The sequence below is a fragment of the Erpetoichthys calabaricus genome, chromosome 8 (genome assembly GCF_900747795.2).
Source record: "Erpetoichthys calabaricus chromosome 8, fErpCal1.3, whole genome shotgun sequence".
Lineage (NCBI taxonomy): Eukaryota > Metazoa > Chordata > Cladistia > Polypteriformes > Polypteridae > Erpetoichthys > Erpetoichthys calabaricus.
This window is the reverse complement of record NC_041401.2, coordinates 19833974-19846388: the sequence shown is the minus strand read 5'-3', so window position 1 is coordinate 19846388 and position 12415 is coordinate 19833974. Positions and strand designations below refer to the sequence as shown.

Here is a 12415-nt window from a genome sequence, read left to right as displayed (position 1 = left end):
TGATAATTCAAGAAGTCCCTGGAGGTCTCACTATATTGGTATGTTGTGGATCCGCTGGTAACCGCTAGTAATGCCCATATGGCATTGTATTCCAATATTTATCAAGTCCGTACGACTATACAAATCCATCGTAGCACACCTCTCACATATACACACATTAACACAACAAAGCACCGAAACAGAGAGCCGAGAGCCATGCACACCACCACTGTGGCAGAAAGTTGCCAAAAATAAAATCATCAGTCCTTGACAAAAGCACCACCACAGACAGAAGAGGATTTTATGTAAAAGGTGTCCAGTTTCAAGAAGTTAATGGATAGTTAATAAATTCAAGTTAAGGAAATTTATTTGTAGATTTAAATATTTAGTATACATTTGTGTGCTTCAAGGCAGAACACATTCTTAAATCAATCATGTATCTTGGAGTCAAGGGCAACAAAATCATGACAATACGGTAATTTGTAACAGAAAATTTGCCTAAAATATTGGTTAACAGCGTAGAAACCTTTGCAACAGTTGAAAATTTAAAGTACTTGGCTTAAATAATTTCTACTTTTCAAGGAGATCTTACATTAATGATAAAGTCACTTTCCAAATATCTGTTTAGTTCAGCGTCAAAAGAAACTTGTTGTTTAAAGCGTCATATAAGATCATTTAACAAAGGTTCTGTTTACTGCACATTTTGTTAAACACAAATACAATGAGGACTTCAGTATCTGCATACGAAGTCCTTATTGCCAAGTAAGCCAATTCACAAGCTGATGGAATGAAAAAACCTGTCCTTAACTATAGCATAAATCACTGAGATTCCATTTTGGGTTATGCCAGCCTAAATAAAATTGTGTGTGTATATTTTAAACTACTTAACCTATTTGTGAAGTCACACAAAAGAATTTTTAGAAGTAAAATTAACCAAAATTCACCCAAGATGAAAACTAAAAGAAATCCAAAAATGTTTCCTGTAGTACATAATTAAAGTCTATCTAATTTAAAGAGTGCAAAGCTTGGGGTTAAATGTGCTATAAATACCATTTTCATTTATTTGTACTTGATTTTCCTTTCAAATAAGTTGTTCAAACATTAAAACTGTCAAAATGTTCAGGCTTATTTCTCCAAAAGCTAATTATTTATCTGACGAGGCAAGGGAAAAGAGCACTGCTTAGAATTTGACCTTGATCCATGCATACGTTAAGGCACACTTACCTTAGCACCAACACTCCCACTCCCAGTGCTCCCTCCAGTGCTTCCACTCACCCCCCCAGTGAATCTGGCTTCTAGCAGTTCTTGTCTTCTGGGATCAAGGCTGTGAAGTTCATCCATGGCACCTAATTTGTGATAATGAACACAGTAAATAAGTTAACAATTGAAGATCAATACAGAAAAATGACCTTAATGATCAGCTAAGGGACAACAGCATTACAAATTTAAATATTTTAAGAAAAACCGATAGCAATGAAAAATTGTTTTACTTTTTTTGGTGGCCTTTTCTAAGCCATCTAGTGATTCATTTAACCTGCTAACCAAACTGGCTTACATTTCTTCACTTTTATTGCTGTATCATCTATACAAGTATTTTTGAACACTCTTTTTATTACTAAATTCTAGCAGTTGGGTATATTAATTAAATATCATCTGCTTTAAGATATTAAGATTAATGCTTATGGAAGAGGAACTGACTGTTCAGCATATCATACAAAAACAAGTCACCTCTTACAAAATGCCCCAAAACTCAACTCTCTAATGGTTACTCCAAGTATTATTTAGACATAGATGCATATTCTTCCTACTTTCTTTTAACACTTTTAAAATACTTCTAAAATTCAAAACCATTTAAAAAGTATCAAAAAAATATCAACCTGTTTTTTTTCCCCCTAACATATAATTATGAATGAAATAACTGCAAAATCCAACTAGTAAGAATTAATAATGAATGCACACTACTGCCTTGTCATTTTATATGTTTTCCAACTTGCACCACCCCATGTACGATTTGAGAGACCATCTGATTGACTGCTCCCACTCATAAGGATCTGGTTTGAAATGCTTTGTAAATCTGTAAAGATTAATAAACTATTATTAAGTTCTTCAAAAAGTACTTTAATGATTTTTATGCCTTTCCCAATAGTAATGTCTCTCTCCCAGGAGAATGTGTGCTTTGTGTTAGTGTAAACCATGTGATGTGATGTTTACAGCTTTCATTGTGTTGCTCCATTATACCAACAAAATAATAAGCAGCATTTTTTCCAAACTGATAACTAGATGCTCTCCTTCAAACACATTTTGCAATACCTTACTAATTTTGATATCCCAGCACAAATAAATTGTATCTGCTGCAGCCCTGTTTAACAATTAACACATGAAACAGTAAAATACACATTTGTATTTATAAATGATGCAGAGAATCTCAAAAACAAAAAAGCCAAGACTCTAATTAACAATGCCGTGAATGGTGGAGTGCTCAGACTAGAATCACCCGAAAGCATCATTCTGTGCTGAAGGAAAGGAAACCAGGTAGCACAAGCACAGCACAGAGGTTATAATGATTTCAGTATACTGAAGGTGCCATTGTGAATGACAATGAAGGCTCCTTCAAAACAGTCAAACAGGCTACAGGCAAATCAACCTAAAAATGCAGGTTCTCAAAAGATAACTGTCTTGTTTTCCTTTCTGAACAAAGTTTAGGCTTAAATGAAACTAATTACAATTTGTTTCATTTAATGACAGATATATGATAAAAATCATTATTATCCTAAAATCCCAAACAGAGCCAAGAGGCTGCAAATAATACAGAATTGTTTTTCAATACTGAATATAGTGCTTAAAAAAACACACACACAGAGATTAGAAACAGGCAACATTGTTGCCATAGTGCTATAATGCCTAACACTCCTGTTGATCATCCCCCCAACATTCTGTCCCTTGACAAAAGGTCTAAGAAATCAGATCCTTATAGAAAGCATTAAAATGTGTGAAGACCCAATGATATACCAAAATTCATGTAACAATTTAGTTTACTACAAAAAAAAAAAAAAAGGCTCCAGAATGACTGTATGGGAAGTGTGATGTCTTTACATTTCTTATATTCATTTAGCCTTCCTGTTCTCCAATATTAAAAATGCACAATATATTTAGAAAAAGTCACAGATCAGATACTATTCTTTTAGATTTTACCTAGAAGAAAACAAAGCTGCTACATTACTAAAATTATATTGAATTTCACGGCTTTAGATCAGAGTGCAAATTTTGAGTGTAGGGTTATTTAGTACAGTTACAAAATCAGTCAAGGGACTGATGAAAATATTAATAGTACAATGGAAATGAAAGACTGTTCCATTTCTATCAAGACATGTGTGTATTAAGTACTGTACTAGATCAGACCACGCAGTATTATAAAGCCCACTCTTGATGTCATCCTTCAAGTACTCTTAATTTAGGGCGTGATTCAGCACAAATCCATGTAAACTGAATCATTTTTAAAGCATCATTTTACAGCATGCACCGTCTCAAAATAATGTGATGTCTGACAATACTCATTGGTTTGTATATGCGGCAGCTGACAGTTTACCCCTATGATTTAAAACAAAATCAAACCCATTTGATTCACCCATAGGGCAGCAAGTTAAGAGACTATACAAAGAATTGTAACCAGTGCAGCACAGAACTTATGGTTCCAAGTTTATTTAGGGAAGAGATATGCGGGGAAGTGGTTAATTTACACCAAAGATTGAGAAGGGTAAGATCAGGAGCACCTTGTGCATAGCCAAGAGCATTGGATCAAAAATCTGCACTTTTTGGAAAACTTACCAAAGTAGAAACCAATCACATACTGTATGCATTACTTTAAACACAGTTGAGGTTACATTTTCCTAAGCACAGTTCATCAATTTGCCCCCCAATAATGTGCCAACATCTTTCTAAGTGATTGAGAAGGCTCTCTTTACAGTACACAATATTAGGGATGCCCCAATCAGTTTTTTTAGGCTGAAACCCATTCCTTTTTCCCTTCATCCCTTAACATTTTTTTATTTATTTATTTATTTATTTTACACTAAGCTCCTGCACAACTAGACGCACAGAAGTCTTATGCCTTATATTAAAGTGCATTTTTATAATTAAACTATACAGCACATATGCTAACTGCTCATTTTTTATTAACATTTACTTATTTGGCTCATGACTTTACCCAAGGCGACTTACAACATTTATGATACAATGTGTTACATTTCTTTTGGTTTGCCAACTGGAGGACAGGCAGGTCAAGTGACTTGCAAATGGTCACACAGCATCAGTAACAGGAAATGAACCCACAACCTCAGGACTTGAAGTCCACCACACTGCCTGCATATTAACAAAATTAAATTCTGCAGGCTTAGTATTTATTTTTTATAAAAGATGCATTTGCTGTTAACAAGCTTATTTACTAAGCAGTAACATCAAATTCTTTATCTAAATTTGTTTTCCCATTAAAAGTGTAAGCTGATACACTTAAAACAAGAACACAGTCCAAACTGAAACTAAAAAGGTCTGTATTTAACGTAACTTTTCTTGCTGTTTAACTGCACGGGACGATGACTACTCCGATTGCTATTTCTCTGCCGACTTTATTACTCCACTTTCTTTAATAATGTAAAGGCTAATTATTCCAATTGCCTCTCTTTCTGCTATATGGAAGAGTCCACACTGCTTTAAAAAAAAAAAAAAAAAAAAAAACCCTTCAACTTGCTGCTTTGTTTAGGCGCTGACTAATAAGCAGGGGCTGAAATGATCAGCGTTCGTGATCAGCCAATTTACTGATCACCGATTGAATCTTTTTAAATTAAAAGCATTCAGTTTTGATCGTCTGCCTATCAATCGGAGCATCCACATACAATACATAAAGTTGGGAATCTCAACCTAGCAAAAGAAAATGTATATCAAGCTCAACCAAAAACTAAGTATAATAAAGCAGGTTTGGTGAAGAGAAACAAAGAGACAAATGTAGGATACACTGCATAGGAAGGATAAGAACATTACTGTACCATATGCAAACAAAAAAAATCAACTTGGAGAGTAAATCTATAGGATACAATACCTCAGAAAATCATCTTCATATTTCCCAATATAGAATTTTACATAATACATGATCATTCTATTCTTAAAGTGAAGTTCCAAACAATAATAAATAGCAGCATCAACATGTCCAATTTTAATTAAATAATTTTCTCCTAGTTTATACTAAGTTTACAGTAAGTTCTAAATACACAATGAACCCTATATTTCACATAAGTATTATTTTTAATTGGTAAGCACAAATATAAAGCTACATTACCACCAACCCACCACAATAGTGTCTCTCCCCTCCCACAGGATGTTAACATTTGATATAAGCAATTAAAATTCTGAAATTTTTGTTATATACCCAACAGAGTTTACTGTTTTAAAGCATTTTGAATAACTCACGGCTGCTCTGTTCCCTTGTGTTTTTCCTCAACTATTTTTATTTGGCATTTAGCGTGGTTGCTAAACTGGCTGTCAAAATTAGGGTGACAGCCTTATTGGATAACCCGATACATTTACAGTACATGGGCACATACAGCATTAAACTTGGGTACTAATTTGATTCCATTTCGTGTAGTTTGTCTGTGATACTCATGTTTGTGCTGGTTTACTCTGGGAAAGGTTTTTTTTTTTATATTTTGTTTTTAAAACCAATGCCTAAAAACATGCTTTACCGATTCAAACTTGTCCAGGTATAAATGAGCACAGTGGCATGTGTATGTCATAAAATTGCAAAAGGCTGGTTTCAGTATTGTTCTAATCAAAATCAGAATGATTTCTCATAAAAGCCACAAATTGTTAATACTTGCCTTGCATTCACAACAGAAATTTTACAATATAGTAACTATTAAGCACACATCCATAAATTTAACAGGAAACTAATTTCCTTATTTGTATAGAAAACCACCATTAGCAAAACACTCATGAAAATATCACATACACTGTCACCCCAAAAAATTGTGTACACAAGCTGTAAATGTTTCCCTTGAAAGAATTCTCCATCAAATAAACCTTAAATAAAAAGCAGACCTGAAATAAAACTGGCATCGAAGGAAGAGCTCATTTAAGATATATATCCATGTAATGCAAATTCTGGCTCTCACTTCAATACAAATGTCAATCGATCAATGTTGAAGATGACACAAACCAATCTTCTCTTGCACCCCTAATTATGACAGACAGTAACTCTTGGCAGAGAAGCTGATAACATTTTCCTCTCACAGATGATCATGTATTCTGAAGTTAGAATAAACAGTGTGATAGAGAGATGGGTTTGGAGCATGCACTGATGCAGTATATGTTGCTGCACCCACCACGCCTCAGGATCCCAAATTAGGACCCAAGTGCAGCCGTGCAATGGGTGATACCTTAACACCACACTAGTTCAAATGGAACAGCGCTTTTTTTTTTTTTTAATATATATATTATATATATTTTATATATATATTTATACATTGCCCTCCACAATTATTGGCACCCCTGGTTAAGATGTGTTCTTAGGGTTCTAATAAATTGTTTTATTTTTCCCCAAAAAATAAAGGCTCACAACACAAAAAAGAGAAAAATCCAACCTTTAATTGAAGTACATTTATTCATTGGGGGGAAAAAAAATTCCACATTAAGAAATACATTTTTTACATGAAATCATGTGTGCCACAATTATCATAATAATAATAATACATTTTATTTATACAAGGCACCTTTCAGAGAACTCAAGGACACCGAACAAACAAACAAACAAATAAATAAAATTATAAACAACTTCAGAAAATCTAAAAATTAAAACCAAACAAAACCACTATAATCAGAAGGAAAAAGAAAAAGCCACTTTAAACAGATGTGTTTTAAGTTTACATTTGAAGGATGAATAAGATTTGATATTTTGGAGATCCGCAGGTAATGAATTCCAGAGCTTAGGAGCAGAACGGATGAAAGCTATGCTCCCCATAGTGGTTAGACGGGCAGGAGGGACGGTCAGATGGGTGGAGGAAGAGGATCTAAGGTTACGGGATGGAATGGCAACATGAAGATCAGACAGATATGGAGGGGCGAGATTATGGATGGCCTTAAATGTTAATAGCAGAATCTTAAAATCAGTACGAAACTTGATCGGGAGCTAATGAAGCTGCTGCAAGACCGGAGTAATATGGTGAATAGATGGGGTTCAAGTGATGATACGTGCTGCAGAATTCTGGACTAACTGAAGCTTATGAAGAGATTTATTAGGGAGACCAAAGAGGAGTGAATTGCAGTAGTCCAGCCGAGAAGTGACAAGACTGAACAAGAATGTCAGTGGTATGAGGAGTGAGGGAGGGGCGAATGCGATTAATATTGGCATCCTTGCTATTAATATTTCGTACAACCCCCTTTTGCCAACAAGGCAGCACTTAATCTTCTCCTATAACATTTCACAAGGTTGGAGAATACAGAGACAGCGATTTTTGACCATTCCTCTTTGCACAGTCTTTCTAGATCGTCCAGAGTCCTGGGTACTCTCTTATGCACTCTCCTCTTCAGCTCACCCCACAGTTTTCAATGGGGTTGAGGTCTGGGGACTGAAATGGCCATGAAAGGAGCTTGATTTTGTGTCTGCTGAGCCATTTTTGTATAGATTTTGCCATATGTTTAGGGTCATTATCCTGCTGGAAGACCCAATGACAACCCATCTTCAGCTTTCTGGCAGAGGCCACAAGATTTTGATTTAAAATGTCCTGATATTTCAAGGAGTTCATGATGCCATGCACCCTAACAAGGTTCCCAGGTCCTTTGTAAGAGAAACAGCCCCACAAAATCACAGATCCTCCACCATACTTTACAGTGGGCAGGAGGTGCTTTTCCACATACTCATTCTTGGATTCACGCCAGACCCACTTAGAATGTTTGTTGGCAAAAAGCTCAATTTTAGTCTCATCTGACCAAAGCACACAGTCCCAGTTAAAGCCCCAGTACCACTTAGCAAACTCCAGACGTTTACATTTGTGATTGGAGGTAAGAAAAGGCTTTTTCTTTGCATGTCTCCCAAACAGCTTGTTGGCATGGAGATAGCGTCTTATGGTTGTCATGGAGACTTTGTGACCCCAAGATACCACTCTTTGGTGCAGTTCTCCAACAGTGAGCTTTGGAGAATGTTTTACTTCTCTTACCATCCTCCTCACTGTGCATGGTGGCAAGATAAACTTGGGTCCTTGTCCAGCCTTGTTTGTCACTGTTCCCGTCGTTTTACTCTTATTTATTATTCCTCTGACTGTAGATACAGGCAGGTTTAGGCGAGTAACTATTTTCTTGTAGCCATTACCTGACTTATGAAGGTCGACACACATCTGCCTTACTTGAACGGCATGTTGTTCTTTCCCATGTTGAAGAGTGGCAAAGAGCAATAGGACTCTGTGTCACGTCATATTTATACCCCAGGGACACGGAGTCATTAATTACTAATTAAAAAGTTCCAATTTAATCTGATCATCTTTAAAAACTAAACTAGAAATTACAAAAATGCTTCAATTACATTTATTTTATAGGAATTGTTAGAGGTGCCAATAATTGTGGCACAAATTATTTCATGTAAAAAATTTTTTTCTTAATGTGGGATTTTGTTCCTAAATGAATAAATGCTCTTCAATTAAAGGTTGGATTTTTCTTTATTTTGTGTTGTGAGCCTATATTTTTTGGGAAAAAATTAATTTATTAGAAGCTTAAAAAAACACCTCTTAACCAGGGGTGCCAATAATTGTGGAGGGCACTGTATATATATTTTCATGGCATTCGTAGTCTGAATCACAATCTGATTGTATGGGTGGTTACCTACCACGTAACGCTTGTGGTTGGTCAGCAAGTCAGCCAACATCCACCACGGTGCCCACTTTCATTTGCGAGAAGCAGATCATAGAATGGTTTGAAATAGTTTTACTGTCAAATAATGCAAAGAGTACGCAACACGTGTTTCGCCCTAATTCTGGTTCGATTCCCCAAGAGGGGGTTGCAGTGAGTGCGTACGCCTGATGAGCCCAGAATTAGGGCGAAACACATGTCGCATACTCTTTGCATTATTTGACAGTAAAACTATATATACACACACACACACACAACACAGTGGAGACAGCCAAGCAAAAACATGACAATTTTTTTGTATCCCAAAATCTTACTCTTTACCAAATCTACTATAAATTCTTACAAAGTACTTTAGTTTACTCTCATGGAATCTGCTGAGCATGTCCCAACGTAGACGTCAACATTGTCATCTCTGCTTTTTAGGTATATTTTGTATCCTATCTTGAAAATTAATTGTAAAATTAAATCTTTCCTGGATCTGTTACTGGAGAACACACACTAGGAAAATGAACTATTCATATATTGTTTTCCACTGTAGACAATAATAATCCATTCATCTTCCTAACTTCCTTATCCAAGGCAGTAACTCCAAGGAGTAACAGGGCAATGGAAGCATATGTCAAGAAGCATCAGGTGTGAGGCAGAAAGAATGTCTATACAGGACACCAGTCCTTCTCAAGGAGAACACACACCTTGTTAATCAAGTTTAAAACAGAAGCTCTAGAAACAGAGCTATCCTGCTATACAACGTCAGGATCTGCACGTTTTGCATGTTCTCCCTGTGTATTCAAAGTAAAAATAAATAATTAAAAAGTCAAAATGTTCAGTCTTAAATTTCTTCTAATGTTAATCTATCTGTTCTTCCTTTGCCATTTTTGGAGCGGTTTTATTTTGTTATGTACTATGTAAAAAAAGTGACTTGATGTTTTCAAAAACACAAGGCTTTTATTAAAAATACTGTACAATGCAGTGTAAGCAGTTCAGTTCAGATTTATTATGTGTACAAGGTACAATGAAACGTGTATATGCTCTCCATTCACTACACTCCCACTCAGTGTAAATCTCGCTCCATAGTCTATGTAAAATAACACAGAATGTAAAGACCCTAACGTGGTTGGGTCTGGTGTTAGGTTTTCACAGCTTAACCCATTACGGCCACTGCAAGTAGATTAACAGACAAAGCAGAAATGAATCCTTTCCTCTACAAAATAGGACCAGAAAAGAATCCCTGATAAAATATAATTTCCAATTACTTTTGTTGCCACAGTCATGCCACTGAAATGCACAAGGCATTTTTCCTAAATCGAAACAAAACATGGTACATATTAAGTTTTAAGGCTTTTCTTTATAATGGGACCCTGGTACCTTTCACCTATATTATAAAAGTGGAAGAGCAGGCTAGTTATTTTTTAAAATTTATGAAATATGCTTCACATTAGAATGCAATTTCAGGTGGCAAACTAACATACATCATGTTTATGAAAAGAATGACTATAAAAATATCAAGCTTATCCTTTAAGCCCAATCTTTGAAGAACTCAAATTAATTTTCCTCTTCCCAACAACATTGTGGGAAGTTAGCAAATCCATGAGCAGAAAACAGTGCAAACAGGAATGTTAAATACTCTGAATGACTTTGAAAACTACTTCATTTTGACGATAAAGAGTTTGACATCGTTAATAAGGAACACTGAAAGAAACCTTTTTTAACATCACTACTTAGTGGCCAGTCACTGGTTAATTCATGCTATGTGAGTAAAGGCAATTTATTGTAAGTGATCAGAAGAGCTAGATTTTTCTTGCAGTGAAATTAGTCGGACAATTCAAAACAAGAAAAAGGGTGCAAATTTTGTTATGGCAATATTTCAGCATTATACCATTTCCCAACTTTTTTAATTAATTGGTATTCTTTGATGACATACTGTTCTGTATCAAACAAATGACTGAATGTAGACCCAAGCTGTTTAAACTGCCCACATTTTTCAGGATATACAGTATTGCATATAATATGGCTAAAGTGTAACACTTCTGCCCATAGCACAAGAGTATCAGTTATGTACTTGCAAATAAGCAGATTCCGTTAATGAGTGTATGTAAAGTATACAGAGAGCTGGGCTAATGCTTTTAGGTATGGGAGAGAAAGTAATGTGGAAAGCAACCTGCTATTATCACATTTTTTCCAAGAAATTACATATGTAAAGTCTGCGAGCATCACTTGCATATCTGTGTTAACACTTCGTTTTCATGTACTTACATACACTGACATACACCACCACTGAATCCTAAATGCGCTATTGCTTCAAATATATACCCTATGAAGAAAAAGAAATCAAACTGATAGTAAATGGCCAGAGGCAATTCTTGACAAGGAAAAGAAGCCAAAAATAAAATGTATAGAATGATGCATGGAATCATACTTTGTGATCATAACCAAAAAAGGAACAGTGTAGCCTGCAGCAATCTGACTTCAGTGTTTTGGAAAACACAAGAATGCAGTTTACAATGTGAACAACTGTCAGTTTGGGAGTGCAAAAAACACTATAAGCCTGTTTTAAAATGTCTACAATTTTGAACATTAAAAAAGTAAAAGGCAAATTGATTTGAAGCTGAAAACATTTTCTGTGAAAGGTATTGCTAAAAAATGACTACAAAATGTCAATCACTGCAGCACTGCTATATACTATTCTACAAATGAAATACTGAAATTATCACATATTTCTAAACAACAAAAGAACACTTCATATTAAATATTGTCAAAAATGGGTTTAGCATTTAACCCATACTTTCAAACGGAGTAGTAATAATTTAACCTTTTTGCATTTTGCCCCTTACATTTGGAGGCCAATGTACATGGATACATTAAGTATAACTTAACGGCAATTTGTTGTGGAGAAGGTCAGAAAAATTTAGAAAAAACAGGAAACATATGTATTTGGTTTAAAAGGAATGTTATCTGAAAAGCAATACGAATGCCATATCCATATATCCTTAGTTCATAATGTTACAGAACCTGCAAAATTAATAATTCTGAAACACATCTGGACAAAAGGATTTTCAGTTAAGAGACTTTGAACCATTACCTTGCTTAGCAGATTTTTTATGATTTTTTTTTTTTTTTTTTTAAACAATCTAAAAAGGAAACAAAAATGTCAGTGATGGGATATAGCATTATCTTATGTGCATTTTCTGGAATACTACAAAAATGTCAGTAAAGAGACTTGTGATAGTTCTAGAATGAAACTGTAGGGTATGTTTGAAGACAGGGACACTGCACTGCTGAGTTAATACATTAGTTTGTGAGGAAAGAGGGCGTCAGAAGTTTGTATCCAAGAAAGCTGTTTTTGATACAAGTACTTTCTTACATTGAGACTGCCAGGGTTTATCATGCAAACCGTGCTTTGAAGAAAACTATTTTGTCATCAAAAAATACAATGCAATGTTCCCTCTTTTTGCTATCTAGTGTAAAACTAAGTGCTACCTGTCAATGGCAACAAAATTTAAAATGTGCTTTTTAAAAATACAAAACAGATTAAAGTAGTTATTCAATAAAT

At 35.0% G+C, this 12415-nt stretch overlaps 1 protein-coding gene across 4 annotated transcripts in view; it reads right to left on the bottom strand.

Moving 5' to 3' along the window:
* Positions 1-12415, bottom strand: part of tlk1a (tousled-like kinase 1a) — a 134902-nt gene that overhangs the window by 68613 nt on the left and 53874 nt on the right. For 2 of the 4 annotated variants that reach the window (XM_051930625.1, XM_051930623.1), the window contains exon 2: positions 1255-1325. In XM_051930625.1, coding sequence (XP_051786585.1) covers positions 1255-1320 — 66 coding nt within the window. In that variant the 5' untranslated portion in view covers positions 1321-1325. Of the gene's footprint in view, positions 1-1203; positions 1326-12415 lie in introns of all 4 variants that reach the window. The other 2 variants (XM_051930624.1, XM_051930622.1) reach the window with 1 other exon arrangement.